We start from the raw sequence: 18,419 nt of genomic DNA, 5'->3' as shown, positions 1-18,419 counted from the left end.
TTTTTTTTTTTTTTTCCGTTGTTTTTTGGTTTTTTTTCTTTTTTTTTTTTTAGGTTACGCTGTAAAATGGAATATAAAGGTCTGAGCGACAGGTCGGGCACCGGCCGAACCGTCCCCCTGCTCCAAGATAAGGCATCAAAGAGACCAAAGCCATGGTCGCAGCAAAACCTCTCCTCTCTCAAACGAACACATTTTATATTTTTATATATATAATAATAATATAGAATCTTTTTTTTTTTTTTTCTTTTTTTGGGGGGGTTTGTTGGGTTTTTTTTTTTTTTTCTCCTTTTGCTAAAAAGTAATATTTTTTTTTGGTGATTTTTGTTGTTTGTTTTTTTTTGTCGTTGTGTTTTGGTTTTTTTTTCCCAACGATCATAATTTTATTTTTTTTTTTTTCCGCCACCCCACCTCCCCCCCCCCCATCCTTTTTTCCCCCCCCTCCCTCCCCAAGGCATGACGGCGTCGAAGGCTGGCTACCGGAAAGGGCAGACGGATCTCGGGAAGGGAGTGGAAGGGAAAGGCGGGGAGAGGGGGTTGGGGGGAAAAAAAAAAAAAAAAAAAAAAGGGAAATAATAATAATAATAATAAGGTGAAGCCGAAATTAAAAAATATATATATATAGCTCTGGCCTTCGTGCGTGGTCACCGGGCCCCGGAGGTCGGACAGCTCAAGGAGGGCCGCGATCCCAGGGAAGAGGAGCCGGGCTTTAGTGCTGGAGGGTGACGAGGGACGTCGCCCTCGCGGTGGGAAGAGCTCCTGGCTTCGGCTGCGCTCCGCTCTCTCGGCCCCGTGCCGCCCGGCGGCGCCGTCGCCTCGCCCCGTCGCCCGCCGGTGCCCGCGTCCCGCGTCGCCCCTCAGAACCCGTTGCCGCTGATGTTGATGGACTGGAGGTCGGCCACCTGCATCACGTTGATGCCGCTGCTGGCCAGGCGGGCGATGCCCTCGGGGCAGATGGCTTCCATGGCCACCATGTTGGTGGCGATGAGGGCCGAGGGGGTGGCCCCGCCGTTACCCTCCGCCGAGGCCCCCGTGTCCATGGGGACGGCGGAGACGTTCATGGCCACGTTGTTGGCCGGGCCTCCCTTCTTGTTCTGGTGGGTCTTGATGTGCTTGGAGAGGTGGTCGCTCCGCATGAAGCGTTTGGGACACTCCGGGCAGGCGAATTTCTTCTCCCCTGGAAGACGGGATGGAGAGAGGGGTGAGGTGGGGGGAAGGTGTGGGGGGGATGGTTCTACAGAGGGGTCTGGACAGGCTGGATCCATATGGGACGAGGCCAACGGTGTGAGGTTCAACAAGGCCAAGAGTCCCACCAACCCCGTGAATGCTACACACTGGGGGAAGAGCATCTGGAGAGCTGCCCGGTGGAAAAGGAGCTGGGGGTGGTGGTCAACAGCCGGCTGAAGAAGAGCCAGCAGTGTGCCCAGGTGGCCAAGAAGGCCACCAGCATCCTGGCCTGTATCAGGAATAGCGTGGCCAGCAGGACTGGGGCAGTGATTGTCCCCTGTTCTCGGCACCGGGGCGGCCCCACCTCGAATTCTGTGTTCAGTTTTGGGCCCCTCACGCCAAGAAGGACATGGAGGGGCTGGAGCGAGTCCAGAGAAGGGCAACGGAGGTGGGGAGGGGTCTGGAGCACGAGGAGAAGGGGCTGGAGAACTTGTGAGGAGCGGCTGAGGGAGCCGGGGGGGCTCAGCCTGGAGAAAAGGGGGCTGAGGGGAGACCTTCTCGCTCCCCACAACTCCCTGAAAGGAGGGGGTAGCCAGGGGGGGTCGGTCTCTTCTCCCACGGAATGAGAGGGAACGGCCTCAAGTTGCGCCAGGGGAGGTTTAGGATGGATATTGGGAAAAATTTCTTCACCGAAAGGGTTATCAAACATTGGAACAGGCTGCCCAGGGGAGTGGTGGAGTCACCATAGGATGGTTTGGGTGGGAAGGGGCCTTAAAGATCATCTCGTTCCACCCCCACATCCAGTGGGACACCTCCCCCAGCCCAGGTTGCTCCAAGCCCCGTCCAACCTGGCCTTGAACCCCTCCAGGGATGGGGCAGCCCCAGCTTCTCTGGGCAACCTGGGCCAGGGGCTCACCCCCCTCACAGCCAAGAATTTCTTCCCCAGATCTCACCGAAATCTCCCTCTTTCTGTTTAAAACCCTTCTCCCTCGTCCCATGGCTCCAATCCCTAAATGCCATCCCTGGAGGTGTTTAAAAGCCCGGCAGACGCGGCGCTGAGGGACGTGGGTGGTTTGGGCAGCGTTGGGTTGACGGTTGGACTCCACGATCTGAAAGGTCCCTTCCAACCTCAACGTTTCCATGATTCCACGGATCCCCAGGCTGGCGGGAGGGCGCCGGTGGAAGCAGCGCCCCGAGCCCTACCTGTGTGCGTGCGCTTGTGCCGCTGCAGCTCGTCGGAGCGGGTGAAACGCTTGCCGCAGAGCAGCCAGGTGCAGATGAAGGGTCGCTCCCCGGTGTGCCACCGCAGGTGAGCCCGCAGGTGAGAGGTTTTGCCGTACACCTTCCCGCAGCCCGGGATGTGGCAGATGTGCTGCTTTTTTTTACCTGGATCCCCAGAGCTCCTGCAAAAGCCGGAAGGGGAAAGAGTTAAAACCACCCTGAAAGCTCCAGCTGGTCGGAGGGAGGGAGAATGGGGCCCAAAAAGGCATTTTTAGGGGTTTGGAGGTGGCTCAGGCTGCCCGGCGTTGCCGGATTCCGGCCTTACCTTCCCTCGCTGTCTTTGCAGTAGGGACAGGTACACGCTTCCCTCCGCGTTTTCCGTCCTTGCTGGGGTTGCGGATCCGGGCTGGTCTCTCCTTCCTCCACCGCCGCGTTCTCGTCTCCCAGCCCGTCCCCGCTGGCGCCGTGAAGACCCAACTGAGCACCGTGGTCGCCTGGAAGAAAACACGGGAGGTTCCTGCGGGTTCTTCACCCCCAAAGCCCCCAGCTGCAAAGCCAGGAGGATGCCGGGCCGTGGGGAGTTATTCATTCCAGCCTTTTCCCTCCTTTTTTTGTGTTTTCGAGCCCTGATAATCCCCCACCGAGCTTTCCCTAAAGCCCGGGGGTTCTCCCTGCCCTCCACAGCCCCACATCGCCCCACATTTTGGTCCGCGCCCTCCGCTTCGCGTCCAGAGGAGAGGCAAAAGCTGCATCTCCCGGGGGAAAAACAGCCCCCCGGCGACATCGCTCCAGCCCCCTGCTGACTATTTCGGCGGTTTCAGCTAACCTAGCGCAGAAAACACGGCAAAAAAAAATGTAAAGCAAGCAGCGCCGGCCGCCTAGGCATCGGTGTCAGCGAGAAAGCAAGTGTCAAAGCATCGGTGTCAGCGATAAAACATCAAAACACCCCCGAGGAAAACCCGGCCTTCGCCAAACCACACCTTCCTCCTGACCCCGGCCTCGGTTTTTGGGGCTGAAAGCGGCAGTTTTCCCCTTTCCATCTCTCCAGCTTGAACCTGACGAAAGCAACAAGCCAGCGGCAAACGGACGGAGCAGATGCGAGCCCTCCTGGTCCCGTCCCATCCTGTCCGTCCCCCCCGCCAAAGAAGGCGGCAGCGATAAATAAAGCGGGTTGGAAGAGCAGAGTCCTCAGCAGCATCCATCGGCGGAGACCATAATATCGGCGTGCGCGCGCTCGCTGGTTAATTACTGCCATTACAGAAAGGGATAGAGAGACAAAAGTTGGGAAAATCAGCCGGCACCGCCGGCAGAGCGCGGTCCCTCCCTCTCTCCAGGAGCAATTCCCAATTAGCAAAAACCATCGGAATGGGGCTGGGGGTGTTGCGCTGACGAGCTCCCGAACGCAGACGAACATAAACCATTGGTAACGGAGGCGGGGGGGGGGGGGGGGGGGGGGTAGGAAGTTTTTAAGCCTATCACTTTTCATTGCCATTTTATTGCTCTCCGCTTAACGCTGCCATCTAATTGCTTCTCCAATAACCCCATCTACACTTCGGGAGTGTTTTATTTCCCTTCAAGCTTCGCTGCTTGATTATTTTCAGGCTGAAAAGCCGGAGCGGGCGCAGAGACGACAGGCTGAGTAATCTCTTTTCGGCGGCAATTAACATATGCCAATAAGTCTTAACGGCAGATTTAGAGCCCAGCCGCTTCCGCCGGACGGGAGGCGGCATCCTCATCTGGCTACGGGCTGGGATTCCAGCCCAAAATTCACCTTTTTTCCTACTAATTTCCTGGCGAGCAGGCAGGCGGGGTTGAGGGGGCCGCGATAAAACACCCGCCGTGTGCGAGCGAACGCGCTCGTCGCCAACAGCAAGGGATGCCGAGCTCTGCCGCTCCGTCCGGAGATCCCTCCTCTCCTGCCGCCGAGAAACAAGGTTGTGTCGGGGCGAATCTTCCCCAAAAAAACACCCAGTTGGGACTTTCCTGATGTTGGCTCCAGTGAGGAAGAGTTAACGGGAAGGACTGTGCCACCCAGCGCTGCCAACGGCTGGCGGGGACGTCGGGGTGTGCGGGACATCGTGGTGCGAGGGACACCGTGGTGCCCTGGGAGATGCTGGTTCATTCCCTCCGTCTCCTCTTCCCGTTACCTGGAAGCTGCTTCTTAAATAAGGAGCACAAATGTCCCCAAGCTGCAGTTTCCAAAAGCCAGCTTTCCCCAAAAAACAGCCCGCGGTCCTGCCGCCGGCGTCCTCCGGAGCCGCAGGAGCGAAGGCCACCTCTGCGGCACGGGGACGGAGACGCTGCCCCGGCAGAGGGACCACAGCAGGATGGCACAGCCTTCTGAGGAGTCCTACTGGGACAAACACCTTCCCAGAGCGGTGACATTTCCTTTAAAAACCTGATTTTCTGCCTTAACTTCTTCCAGGCAGGAGGCGGCATACCGAGCAGCCCCGGGAGAGGTGTCGGCGCCGAAGGAGGATGAATTTCAGACTTCGCCGGTCCGAAATGTCCATCGGGCGCGGGCTGGGCTCTCTTCCCGCAGCCGGGAGGGAGTTTCACAAGCGGGAGACAGCGAGGGGGGAATGATGAAGAGTTTTTGGCAGCGGGCGGCCTCCCCCGGGGCCGTTCGGCTGTTTCCAGCAGGTGTCAGTGGTGCCCTGGCAAAGCTCAGCGGAGGAGCCACCGGGCCAAGAAGGACAAAAGCCACCAGGAATAGATCCTTGGCTACCTGGGGGACCGGCCAGCTCACGGCTGCGATGCCTGACGGCTCCGCGGTGGCATCGCCAACGATCTGCGTGGCCGGCGGGGGGGGTTTACGTGCGCGACCGGGTCTGGGCTTCCTGCGGCGAGAGGAACAGCTTTGATTTCACCCCTCCGGATCGCAGCGGCGGCAATAGGAGCTTCGCTCTCCCAGGCGGGGGCACGCAAACTCGGAATTCGGGCTGGCTGCTCTGCCCCCCCAAGTCCGCAGGCATCCGGATTCCCTGGGATAGGGCAGCGCTGGGAAAAGCCTTTGCCATCCAGGACTGAGACACCCGGAGCATCAAAGCAACAGCCAGGAGAAGGGCTGCCATCAAGGGAACGACGCCTGACTCATCCGCTCGCCTCTACTCACGTCACGCTGGGGCCGGTTCGTCTGCGGGGGGACAAGGGACACGCCATCGTCTAAAGAGAAGCCGGGATGTCATCGGTGGCACGGCGAGGGCTTGACGCGTCCGAGCCCCGGCATGGTGGATTAAAGGACGGTGCCAGCCCCGAAGACCGAACACCCCCACGGAGGAACGGCTCAACCGAACCGCAGCTGCAAATAACACCCGGGACCGACACGCTGGGACCAGTTCAGCTCCACCAGGACCAGTTCCTGCCCAGTGGTAGCGTTAAATAACCCCAACGGCGATGGCGGCGGCTGCCTTCGCGCCGGGACGCCGAGGCGGAGAGGAACATTGTCGGCCATCGCCAGCGACCGGGACGGACCCGCCGCCGCTGGCGGGAAATTGTCACCTGAAAGGGGACACGATTTTGAGCCCCCCCGCTCGGCGATCGTGCTCCCCCGTACCTCGGCGGCGACATTCCTGCGCTCCCCGCTAAGTTTAGCAATTTTAGGATAAAACCTTTTCAGTCGTCGTCCGTTTTCCCCCCCCGCCGCCTCCTTTCCCGGCTCTTGCAACACATGTTTACAGTCTAAAACCAGCACGGAGGCAACCGGGAAGGGTTGAGTGTTATTTTTTTTTTTTTTTTCTTATTTTTTAAGCTTTCTAAGCCAACGACGACAGCTTGCGTTACAGCTACAGATTAGAGATTTCCCTCTCACGGATGTGCCGTCCGGAGCTGGTGGGGGGGTGGGGGGGGAGAGCTGTTGTAAAAAGGAAGGGAGAAAACACAGGCGTTCTCCCCAAAATACGCACGGGAGGGGGAGAATCCGGCCCTGACGGCTTGGAACGACTTCAATCTCCCAACATGCAAAAGCCTACGCAGCGTTTTATAGTCTGTTGGCATGTCATATGGAGGGGAAGGCGGGGGGGGGAAGAAAAAAAAAAAAAAAAACAACAAACCAACCCCAAATCCTCCTCCTGGTAATCTACGGCTCGCATCTAATTAAGGTCTAAATAAATTATGGCAAGAGAAGACAGATCTTGTACGTACACGCTTCATTCTTCACATATCGGGACGCGCCGAAGTCTCCAGAATATTGCGGTTTCAGGAGAAAGCTCGGCGGAGAGAAACCAGCTGGATAATTTATGTTTATTATCTCCCCCTAATATCGATTACTTCTAAGACTAAAGCTTTCGCGGTGAAGGCCGCCAAGCCCCTGGTCCACGCTCGGGTCACTGAAATCCTGAAAAAAAATATATTAATAGAGCAAGGAGGGAGACGGTTGGGGGGGGGATTAATCCTTGGAAAACACCAGGGAGCAAAGAGGGATTTGCCTGCGGGAGGTGACCCCGCTGGACTGCGCCGGGCTCCTGGCTCTGCCCCCCGGACGAACGCGGGATGGGGGTTCCGACCCACACCCCCACCCCCCCCCCCCCCCCGAGATCTCCCCTTCCAGAAAGGGGGCGAGTCGTCGTTTACTGGTCTGACACGAATCAGCCCGAAGCGCCCCAGCCTTGGCTTGCGACTCCTCTCGAAACAAGGTGTTTCTTGTCGCCTCGCTCCTTGTCGGGAGGGAAAAACGCTTCGGTTTGGCCGTTTTATTTCGCAAACTAAAAAGAGGTGAGAAACGCCCCGCGGAGAGAAGAGAGGGGCATTTTTAGATCCACCCCAGCCGACCTTGGGAGAGGGGAAACAGGCGCAACGGTCATTTTTAGGGAGGATCTAGGGGGAAAAGGGAAAAAAAAAAAAAAAAAAAAAAGAAGTTAAATTAAAAAGGTTTCTTGTGCAAACTCCGCGCCGTTGGCAGCTGCGGCTCCGCAGAGGGGGGCGAGTCGTCACCCCGCAGAGCGGGCCGCGCGCGCCGAACCCATGCCAGCGTCCAGGCAAAGAGGCAAAAAGAGGTTTTAAGGCAGAAAAAAAAAAAAAAAAAACCAACCAACAAACCAAAAACCAAAAGGGCAGCGAAACCCAGCAGCCCCGGGGCTCCCCGAACCTCTCGGCGCATCTCTACTCGCTCCAAAAAAATCACACTTTTCTAGCTCACGACTCAAGTTTTCCCCGTTTCCTCCTCCTTTTTGGGGGTTTGGGGGGGATTGGTTTTTTTTTTGGCAGCCTGAAAGCCTCTTGCTGCTCTCCCCAAAACACGCTCTCCCCAAAACACGGCGCCGCCATCTCCTCCAGACAGATCAAAGACAATTAAGCCGCACTTGCTGCACAAAGGAACCAAGTCGGGTTTGTAACGCAGCCCCCCCTGATTTTTATCTCGTTTGATTTCCTCCCTAATTTGCAAAAGGAGTTGAATCTGCGGTAGGAAGTCATTCACGTCAATTAGCCCAGCTCGGGTTTAATAATTCTCGGGAGTTACGGAGAGGGGAGCGGGGAAACGCGCGGCGCCCGGCTGCGCGTTTTGAAGCCCGCCCGCAGCAGGCGGGAGGTAATTCTATTTTACCCGGGAGTTGAACGACTCGAAAAAGCCACACGGCAAGTTCGGCGATATCCTTTAATTGTTGGAGGTTTCTGTGCGTCACAAGAAATGACGCTTCCTTTGGAGATGAAATAAATCGGGACGGACCTGGCGGGTCAGGAGGGAGGTGGCTGCGAGGGGAGCAGGAGCCTCGTCCGGCCCTGTGCTAGAAAATAATTTTCTTTAATTTTCTTTCTAAATACCTTTACGGTGCCGCGAACCGAAACGCAGATCTCCTTTGGCCCTTTTTTTAATTCCAGGCTGGATTGCGGCGAAACTGGGATGAAGCTTCTAGTCCTGCCAAAAGCCTTTCGCTGGGGCGACCCCGGGCTGGGCAAAGCCCAGCAGCGGCGGCCGCGGCACCTTCAGCCCGCGGCGTAGGCAGGTCCTACCAAACCACCCCCAAAAAAGAGAGCGGGTTAGTTCAAAAGAGAAGTCCCCGGTGACGTGGGAGGAGGAGAATGCCCAGCTGGGGAAGGGCGATCCCCGTGACCACCGAGGAGGAGCACACCCCGGAGCCGAGGAACGCCCGCAGGGATTTTCTCACCGCACCTCAACCTCTGGATTCCACCCCAATCCAGGGCGGATGCTTTTTTTCCCGAGCTACAAAACCCGTGGTGGGTTTTTGTTTGGTGGTTGGGTTTTTTTTGTTTTGTTTTGTTTTTTTTTTTTAATCGCACCCCTCCGCCGAGAAGGGGGAATTTGTGCCCGGATCGCTCACGGCATCCGACCTAGAGGTCCCACGTCGGGATGGGGAGACGCTGGACGGCGGGAGCCTCTCCGGAATGGGAACCAGCGCCCCAAGAACCGATGGAGGGAAAGGAGCCACTTTGAAACTACCCCTCGTCCTCCAGGGCCGGGCTCCGGCTCCTGCGAAGGGGCGATAAAGCCGGCACTCCCGGGCGAGGAGGCAGCCGGGGCTGAAGTCGGCGCAGATAAAAAGGAAAGGGAAGATTAGAACCCGGCGAGACGGTCCAGAGCCGGGCGAGGAAACTCTTCCCAGAAGAGTTTCCAGCACCCAACCAGTCCGACCAGCACGGCTGCCAACCCGCTCCCATTCCCGGGCGGCCGAGCCTCCAGCAGGAGGAGGAGGAGGTGGAGGTGGTGGTGGAGGAAGAGCAGGGCTGCCCCACGGAGCCCCAGACCCACGGCAGGGGCACAACCTCACCGGGACGAAGCTGCGCTGCAATAATGAGCCTGTATAATTGGGATGGCTCCCTTTTCCCAAGCAGACACACACGCCCCCCAGCCCTGGGATCTCCTGGGATTTGTGTAATTTCTCCAGTAAACCACCCTCTTTATTATGGGAAGGAAAGAGGTCAGCCAAGGAAGCCGGGAGGGTATTTAAAGTCCAGCCCAGCCAGAGTTTAGAGAAGGAAATTTCGCAATATAATTATTTTCTGACGTGACGTCATGGGTGTAATGAAACAAACAATTAGAGCACATTAAGGAGAGATCCTGTCAGGGCTTGCTGGCCCGGGATTGATTCCGATTTTCCCCTCCCCTCCGCAGCCGATGCCATGTGGATGTCTCATCAAGGCCCTGCTACAAAGCTTGCCTTAAAAACAGAAAATAGGAGACAATCGGGTCTTTGTGTGGGTGCCCCGATGGCTGGGAAAAGCCCTGTAAGAACAAAGTGGCAGCGCAGAGCTGGGGGGGGGCATTCGGTAAATTGATTTCAAAGGATCAAACTGATCCCCCACGAAGGGGCTTTTTTTCCCCCCTTTGCAGAAGGACGTCCTTGCTACGTCCACGTCCCACCGCCAACCTCCGTCCAAATGACGGACAGAGCCCCGAGAAGGAGCTCGTCCTACCAAAACACGCTCCCAGCTCCATCCTCCCCTGGGATAAAACATCTTTAAGGGCTCAGAAAACACGGGTCTCGGTTCTCCAGGGGTTTAATTCCGGCGTTGAGCTAATGGGAAGCCGCCGGCGGATGCCTGTTTACCCAGCACATACCTCAGCCAGGCTGGGCTCTTTATCTCCGGGGCACCCGGCTCCAAGCTCTCCCAGGGACAGGTCCGTGGGACAGAGCCACTTCTCCGGCCAAACTATACGGACACGGAGCTAAAAAAAAAAAAATATCAAAAAAGTCCCCTCTCCTCCTCCCTAAAACTCGGTCGAAAGGGGAAGAGAAACTTGCAGGAAGTCACAAACTTCTTGAAATCGTCCCCACCCCGGCGTGCCGCAAAGCCCGGGGCAGGACGTCCCGTCCCCGAGCAGGCCGGCGCTGGGGTGACAGCGGGGTGACGCTGCTCACTGGGGCGAGGAGCCCACCGAGGCAGCCGAGTGGTGGAACACCCGCCTTTGCACCGCGACACCCCTAGAAGAGGTCCCAAAACCTCTCTCCTGCGTCCCCAAACCCCCTCACATCCTTCATGCCCAAAGCCCCTCGTCCTTCATGCCCAAACCCTCTCTCCTGCATCCCAAAACCACCTCATCCTTCATCCCAAAAACCGCCTGCTCCTGCATCCCAAACCCCCCCTCTCTCCTGCATCCCAAAACCCCCTCATCGTTCACCCCAAACCCTCTTTCCTTCATCCCCAAACCCCCCCTTCTCCTTCATCCCAAACCCCCCTGCTCCTGCATCCCAAACCCCCCTCATCATTCACCCCAAACCCCCTCTCCTTCATCCCCAAAACCCTCCCTTCTCCTGCATCCCAAACCCCTCCCTTCTCCTGCATCCCAAAACCCTCCCTTCTCCTGCATCCCAAACCCCCTTATCGTTCACCCCAAACCCTTTCCTTCATCCCAAACCCCCCCGCTCCTGCATCCCAAAACCCCACACTCCTGCATCCCAAACCCCCCTCATCATTCACCCCAAACCCCCTCTCCTTCATCCCCAAAACCCCACGCTCCTGCATCCCAAACCCCCTCTCCTTCATCCCCAAAACCCCACGCTCCTGCATCCCAAACCCCCTCTCCTTCATCCCCAAAACCCCCTCTCCTGCATCCCAAAACCCCCCCTCTCTCCTGCATCCCAAAACCCCCTCATCGTTCACCCCAAACCCTCTTTCCTTCATCCCAAACCCCCCTGCTCCTGCATCCCCAAAACCCCCCCTCTCTCCTGCATCCCCAAAACCCCCCCTCTCTCCTGCATCCCAAACGCCCCCTCATCCTTCACCCCGGTGGCAGCCCCGCTGCCCTCTCCGTGGGGAGCGGTGGTACCCAAACCCACGGCGGGATTGTCGGGGCGATGCCAACAGAGGAAATTCCCCTCCCGGCTCCCCGCCTGCCTCCCCCGGCGGCAGAGCCGGCTGCGGGGCCCGTTTGCCCACATACCGGCCCCTTACAGTCACGGCTCTGCCACCGGGCTCGTTCACAGCCCTCCGAGCGCCCAGGAGGAGGAAGAGGAGGAGGAGGCGGAGGAGGAGGCGGCAGCCTGCACGCCAAGCAGGACACCATCCCCTAATTAACACAAACACAGGCCGAGTCCTGTTTGCACAGAGCGCCGGGTGCCGCCTCGCGCCAGAAAAAAAAAAAAAATTAAAAACAACAAAAAAAATCTGATTTTTAAAGACTTTTTCAGGTGTTATTTTCTCCAGGGTGGGGGGGGGGGATCTTGCCCCATCTCCACTTTGCGGAACGGAAACCCAAAAGCAAAAAAATCTCACCAGCGACACGTCCCCAGCCCCCCCACAAGGGGCTGAAAGCCCAGAGGAGCCCCCCCCTGCCCACGGACGGGAGCGGGGTTCAGGAGAGGACACACGCGTCAACCCCGGAGGGCAGCTGGGGTCCACGAAACCCCTCGCCACGCATCCCCGGGCACCCCCTTCTCCCCATCCCACAGCAAAACCCAAGGGGTCAGGAAGCCGCTCTCCCCTCCCGAAGAAACCCGGGCGAGGTTTGGTTTTCCATTCACCTCCCTCGGAAACGGAGGAGCTTTTTCTGCGACGGAAAAAAAAAGAACCCCAAAAAACCCCAAACAAACCAAACCCTCCCCAAGTCTTAGCCTCGAGCAGAAAGCGAGCGCAGAAAGTTCCAGCACGCGTGGTGCGCGTGCTTGGCAGCCGGAGGGGAGGCTCCTCGTGGAAAGCGCCGAGAAATTTGGACCACGGGAAGAATCGGTAACAAATCACTCCCTCAAACCGCCAGCAGAAAGTTCGGAGCGGGAGGGATGGATCCGCCTTCGCAGCCCCCTCGGCGCGGCAGAGGATGCTCAGCCGCGGGGTTGACGGAGACAATGCACCCAGTGGGAGGTCCGAGGGGTGGGGGGGGGGGAGCTCAGCACCCGCCGGAGAGGGCCTGTTCGCAGGCGGCAGGGGGACAAACGGACCCACGGCCACGTCTGACGGGTCCAACCACAGAAAAACTCCCCCATCCTGGAGTTAAACCACACAAATCACGCCAACAGATCGGTGCCGGGAAGCTTTTCCGTCCCCAGCCTCTGTGATCTCCCCCTGGGAGCCTGCCATCGAGCTGGGGGGGTCGTGTCTCGGCGGGTCCCCAAAAGCCCTTTTGAAACCCTTTTGAACCTCGCTGTGGTTTTTCCCCCCCCCCAAAACGTTAATGGCATCAAAGCGGGGCCGGAACGTCACATCCTCCCAGCGAAGGAAGAGCGAGGCTGTGGTTCTCCGGGCGGCCGCCAGCCTCGGACGGTGAATTCGTCACCGCGGATCAAGAGCTAAACACGCTGCTGAGCTAAAAAAAGAGGAGGAGGAGGAGGAGGAGGAGGAGAAGAGGAGAAGGAGGAGGAGAAGAGGAGGAGGCTCCCCATCATGAGGGCGTTGGATGGGTGGTCTCTGGAGCCTTCGTTCCTCCCTGCCCCACCTCCGAGGGCAGAGCCAGGCACAAATACAGGAACTAGGAGTCACCCACGCGTTTCTCCAGCGCCTTCAAAACAAGCACGACTCCACGCAAGAAGGGATCCCACCGAACGCCGGCGGGTGACGGCCAAAGGGACCCTCCGCCACTGGCATCTCCACCTCTAGAAGAGGCGACGGGGCATCAGCTCCCCTCTGGGTGCCAAAAAAAAAAAATTAGCCCCAGCAGGTCTCCCCGCTCGGGGAAATCCAAGGATCAGGCTAATCCCGACGGCGGCGGGGTGTGTAATAAACCCTGCGAGCCAAGCTGCTGTAGCAACAGCCCAAAATACCGCTGCAAAACAACGCCGGGGAGAGCGGCCGCCTCCTCTCGCGAGAAGGAAGCACCGAGTCGGATTGAGCAACGTGTTGTGTTGGGCTTTTTTTTTTTTTTTTTTCTTTTTTTTTCTGCTGCCTCTCAGCTGTGACTAAATCTAGCAACTGCCTGTTTAGCTGGAGCCAGAACATAAAAAAAAAAAAAAGAAAAAAAAAATAAAGACACTAGAAAAGCGAGCAGAGCTCCTTTTCGGCACCGGTTTCTTCAGCGACGGGAGGTTACAGCCCCCTCGTCCAGGCGGGCACGGGGAAATTCAAACCCCGCGGCCACGCACCTGTCCCGGGATGGTGGGAGGTTTTGGGAGAGGACGGGACTGATCCGGGGGGGAACGGGGCAGGAAGCTCCGCGCCAGCCCGTCTCGGGCAGGATGAGATCACGGCGTCCCACGCCAGCACCCAACTTTAGGCTAAATATACACTTAAAGAGCCCGTTCTTCCGCCCCTGCAAGGAAATTCCCCAGGGCTTTGTGTTTGTTTGTTTTCAAGGGGGAGGGCAGGGGGATTTTGGTTATTCCTGAGTTTTATAAGGCTCCGGCAGCCGAGGAGCTGAGCTGGACTCGGCTCCACTCCCGAATCCCGACCCGAGAGCCCTGGGCGGCCGTCGGGGCAGGACAGGGGCTGCACAAACCCACGCTTCACCCTTAGAGCTGCACACAGCGTCCCACATTCTCCCTCCTTCCTCATCCACAGGCGTCTCCTCCGTTACTTTTCACGCAATCAAGAGTTAGTCAGACCAGAAACTCCCCCCCCAAAATGAGTTTCAGTGTCTTCTGGACACGGGCAGAGGCTTAATACTTCCTTCCTGGGGCCAGCAGAAACGCCAGGGCGCTTGCCAACTCCGTTTGGCACCGACCGCCCCCAGCTCCAGCCCTGCCAGGGCCGTGCCAGCGCAGTGAAACCCCCTCCCCAACAGAGTCCAGGCGGCGCACGGAGCTGGCTGCGTAACATCGTTTCGCCTTTTAATTTCCTCTGTCCGGCTACGGAAAAGGAACCGAGAGCAAAAATAAATACTAAAAGAAGCCCAACTTACCGGCAGTGTTTGCGATGGCCAGCGGGAGCCCTTGCAGCTGATGCACCTGGATCCCAGACGCTCCCAAGGCACTGAGGTTAATAGTCTGGAGGCCGGGCATGGAGGAGAGCTGGGCGGCGTTGACGGTGACAGTGCCGCTGGGGAGGGAGGCGATGGGGGTGAGCGTGGTGCTGGTGCTGGCCGTCTGTCCCAGCGAGACTCCCTGCATGGGGGCCAAGGTGATTGTCTGGGCCTGGGGGTTTTGAACCTGAAGGTTTTGGAGCTGGATGGTCTGCCAGCTCACCTGCCCGTTGGGACCCACCGTGGGCGTTCGGATGATGATGGGTCCGGAGTTAGGGACAGCTTGGAGCTGCAGGTTCTGCAAGGCGTCTTGGGAGATGGCTTGAGTGGCAAAGGTCTGGCCGGAGAGCGGGGTGGTCTGGAGGGCTTGGATCGCCTGCCCTCCTTGGACCAACTGAGGTTGGATCAGGATCTGCTGCTGCTGCTGCTGCTGCTGCGACTGCTGACTCTGATCCCCCTCCTTCTGCTGCCCCGGCTGCAATGCCACCCCCGAAACTTGGCTCTGCAGAGAGTCCGAGCTGGGGACGCTGCTGACCCTCTGGGGCGTCTGCGCCTGGACATTGGTACCCACCGTCGAGCTGGTGGAAAAATTCATGATGCCCATGTTACTGGTGGTGGTGGTGGTGGAGTAGCTGTTGGCATTGGTAAAAAAGGCGCCGGAGCTGGCGTGAGACGTGGCCGTGTTGGTGGAACTGATGGTGGCACCCGAGGTGGCCGGTTGGGAGCTGCTGTCCGGAGATCCGGAGCTGCTCAGCGTCACCGTCTGGGAGGTGGGAGCCAGGCTGGCGGCCACGCTGTTGACAGGCAGGAGGGTGATGTTGCCGTTCAGAGCCACGGGGACGTTGGCCACGTACTGGGTTTGCCCTGAGAGGGTGTTGTTGGCCAAGCCCACCCCCTGGATGGGGACGGCCTGCTGCAGCAAGTTGGGCATGGCGATGAGGTTACTGGTCCCCGCTCGGCTCGTTATGATCTGCTGGTTGGTGCCGGGGATGATCTGGAGCTGCCCAGAAGCATCCTGCTGCACGTTGACTTGGGCAGGGGTGGTGGCAAACTGGAGCTGCTGCCCATCAATGGTTTGGAATTGGGGAATGACCTGATACTGGATATTTGGGATAACTCCCGGCAGGCCCGTGAGCACCTGCTGGTTTTGCAGGTTGGAAGCCGTCGTCACCACGTACTGCCCCGCGCTCACGGGCCGGCTTTTGGAGGCATCTCCGCCGTTGTTACCGTTGCTTCCTTGTTCCTTGGAGGCCGTCGGCGTGCTGGAGCCGGCGGAGATGATTTGCCAGCCGTTGGCCGACTGGGCGATCTGAGCGGCGGCGGCCGTCAGGTCCAGCTCGCCACTCCCGCCTTGCTGGCCCTGGGAACTGTTGGAATTCTCATTGGGAGACTCGATCCTGCTGCAGGTGGCTGCCAGCAGAGCCAGCGGGGAGGGTTGCGATTCCTGGGAAGGAGAGGAGGAGTTAAGGAAGCGGGAGGCGTCCCAGTGGGCAGGCCAAAAGATTAAAAAAAAAAAAAAAAAAAGAAAAAAAAAGGGGGGGAATAAAAAAAAAAATAAAAAAGAAAGCAGGGAGGAGCGTACTTGGAAAAGATAAACACTCCTTCCTGAGAAAACCCACCCACAGCCGGAAAAATACAACTGCCAAACACAGGGCTGTCAGGCCGGGACAGACTGAACCCACAGGGAAAAGCCCTCTGGGAGGGAGGAAAGGGGAGGGAATCTGCCTGGAAAAGTCAAGGAGAGACGACTCCTTCACCCCAAAGCGGGCGAATCTCCCTGCAGGGGAACAACTCCGGGGAAATACGGTCGTTTCTGGGCACCCCGACCTGGGGAAGGGCCAGCGGGGACTGTGGTGTTTACTGGGAGCGGGGGGAACCGTCATGTTTTTCAAGGGAGGAGGAAAGGAAGCCACGGGCGCCGCGGGTCGGTGCTCCGGCAGGGCGCTTGGCAGCGTGACAATCCCCCGCCACTCTCCTTTCTCTTCCCTCTCCCTCGCCGTAACGCTCGACCGGGCCAAACAAACACCTCGGCTCGGCCCTGGACTTTGCCACGGGGCCGGCAAGTTGCCCGGGGCCAGAGGAGCCAGGAGGCGGCCGGTTCGGGGTCGTTCCTCCCTCCCCGCGCTCACCTGGCTCTCCCCGCCGCCCGCGCTGCTGGTGCTGCTGGCATCTCCTTCGCCCTTCTCAGGCTTCACCGCCACCATCTCCTCGGGACTCTCTTGGTCTGCGCCGGAGGGAAACGAGAACGGGAATTAAAGACATTTCTGGGCAGGAGAAGGGGATGAGGAGTGCGAGGACACTCGGGGAGCGACGGCAGGAGGGGTGGGTGCAGAATGGGGGGGGGGGGGGGGACGGGACAGGCGGCACGTTGGCAGGTAATTTGGGGGGACCGTGCGTTGCCGGGGGCACCGGAGGGAGCTGCCAAATGGGAGCTGGCAGCGGGACAGGGGGAGGAGGACCCGGCTCCTCCCCAGCCGCTCGGGGACACTCCCTGGCCCCCGCCGAGGTCCTTCCCCCGGCCTCCCCTTTCCCGTCCCCGCAACACACCCCCCCCCTCGCCCTGCCCATGGGAATCCCCGCCGTGGATCCACCCCACGGGGCTCCCCCGGCCGGGGGCTCCCCCATCCCTGGGACCCCGCTGCTCTCCCCCCCCAGTCCCTCCCCTCCCACCGTTTAGGAAGGCAAACCCTCCCCCCCACCTCCCCGAAAACCTGGGGCTTGTGCCCCCCACTCCTGCCCACAGCCCCTCACCTCCTGCTCCCCAGCATCGCCCCCGTGCACTTCCCCCCCCCCCCCCGAAAAAACCCACCCCCAGCAGCTCACACCTTCCCCACGGCTCACCCCCCCCGCCCCGACAGGCGTTCTGCCCCACGGCTCCCCCCACTCATGGGGCCTCCTGCCCTTCGCCCCCCGCGCCCCACGGCTCCCCGCACTTATGGGGCCCCCGCCTCACAGCCCGCCCCCCCCTGCCCCACAGCTCCCCACACTCACGGGGCCCCCTGCCCCACGGCTTCCCCCACCCCACAAGGCTCCCCCCCCCGCCCCGCTCGCATCCGCCCCCGCACGCCGCCTTCCTCAGGGGGGTGTTCGGAGCTCCCCCACCCCACCCCCCCCGCCCTACACCCTCCCCCGCAAAAACCCTCCTTCCCCGCGCCCGATCCCCCGCCATCTCCCTTCACCCCCCCCTCGCCCCCGCTCCCTCCACCGCCCCCCACCCTCCCGCTCCCTTCAAACCCCCCCCGCCACCGCCCCCCTCCCTCCGCTCCCGTCCCGTCCCGCCCGCCGGGTCCCTCCCCCGAGGCCTTCCCCCCTCCCCCGGGTCCCTCCCCCGGCAGGTCCCCCCCGGCGGCGCCGAGGCGAGGCCAGACCAAGGCCCGGCCCGGCGGGGCCCGGCCCGGCGCGGGGCGGGGCCGCCTCTTGGCCCCTCCGAGCGGGCGGGCGCGGATGGGGCTGCGTGTTCCTTGGGCGGCCGCGCAGCCCCTCGCCGCCCCCCGCCCTCCCCGTCCTCCTCCTCCCCGCCGAGCCCGCCGGGCCCGTCCTTACCGCTCATGGTGGCCGGGGGGGAAGGGGGCGAGCCCAGAGCGGCGGCGGGGCGGGGGAGAGGAGGGGCGGGCGGGCCCGGCTCGCTGACGAGGCGGCCTAACCCCGCCGGTGACCGCCAACGGGCTGCCGCGGGAGGGAGCCGCGCACCGCCGCCCCGGCCCCGCCGCCCGCCCACCGCCGCCGTCTCCGCCAATGGCGGCCGGCCGCGGGCGGCTGAGCGACGGGCGGAGCGGCCAATCGGCAGCGAGGGCGGGGAAGGAGGCGGGGAGGAGCACCGCCCCCGCCGCCCCGCCCCGTGGGGGAGGGGGAGCGCCAGGGGCGGTGGCCAATGGGGGAGAGCGGGGGGGGGCGGGCCGGCGGCGGCGGGGGCCAATCAGCGGCCGCGCGGGCTCTCAGGGAGACCCCGTATGGGAGCGGCCGCGGCGGCGTGGGCCGCGGCGTGATGGGCGTGCCGCGCCGCCAATGGGAGAGGGGAGGCGGGGCGGAAGGGGTGATGGGCAGGGTGAGCCGCCAACCGAACGGGCGGACCGCGCGGCGGGGGGAAGGCGGGCCGGCTCACTGACGGGCATTTCGCCCAATCGCGGCGCGGAGGCGGTGGCCGCGGCGCGGCGCCACGCCAATGGGGACGGCGGTCCGTCTCAAACTGGCCAATGGGCGCCGGCGGGAGGCGGGGACAGCGGCCGGGCTGCGCCCTTGGAGGGACGGC

General features: G+C 60.5%; 1 protein-coding gene and 1 long non-coding RNA gene across 4 annotated transcripts; both read right to left on the bottom strand.

The window, feature by feature from the left end:
• Positions 1–585: 585 nt before the first annotated feature.
• Positions 586–17,836, bottom strand: SP1 (Sp1 transcription factor). 3 transcript variants are annotated; one of them, XM_063322050.1, is made up of 7 exons: positions 17,714–17,836; positions 16,300–16,394; positions 14,394–15,614; positions 14,111–14,312; positions 2,711–2,879; positions 2,368–2,567; positions 586–1,174 (listed from the first exon to the last, which is right to left on the bottom strand). In XM_063322050.1, the coding sequence occupies exons 1-7, from the start codon at positions 17,718–17,720 to the stop codon at positions 855–857; spliced, it is 2,214 nt and encodes a 737-aa protein (XP_063178120.1). In that variant the 5' UTR covers positions 17,721–17,836; the 3' UTR covers positions 586–854. The 3 variants fall into 3 exon arrangements, with proteins under 3 accessions (XP_063178120.1, XP_063178121.1, XP_063178119.1); XM_063322051.1 differs by having other exon boundaries at positions 14,412–15,614; XM_063322049.1 differs by having other exon boundaries at positions 14,111–15,614.
• On the bottom strand, positions 3,843–8,347 carry LOC134509504 (uncharacterized). Its single transcript, XR_010069347.1, has 3 exons — positions 8,146–8,347; positions 6,529–7,200; positions 3,843–5,886 (listed from the first exon to the last, which is right to left on the bottom strand). It is a non-coding gene; the product is annotated as an uncharacterized LOC134509504 (long non-coding RNA).
• Positions 17,837–18,419: the final 583 nt, after the last annotated feature.

The sequence above is a fragment of the Chroicocephalus ridibundus genome, unplaced genomic scaffold, assembly GCF_963924245.1.
Source record: "Chroicocephalus ridibundus unplaced genomic scaffold, bChrRid1.1 SCAFFOLD_605, whole genome shotgun sequence".
Classification (NCBI taxonomy): Eukaryota; Metazoa; Chordata; class Aves; order Charadriiformes; family Laridae; genus Chroicocephalus; species Chroicocephalus ridibundus.
This window is presented reverse-complemented; position numbering and strand designations above follow the sequence as displayed.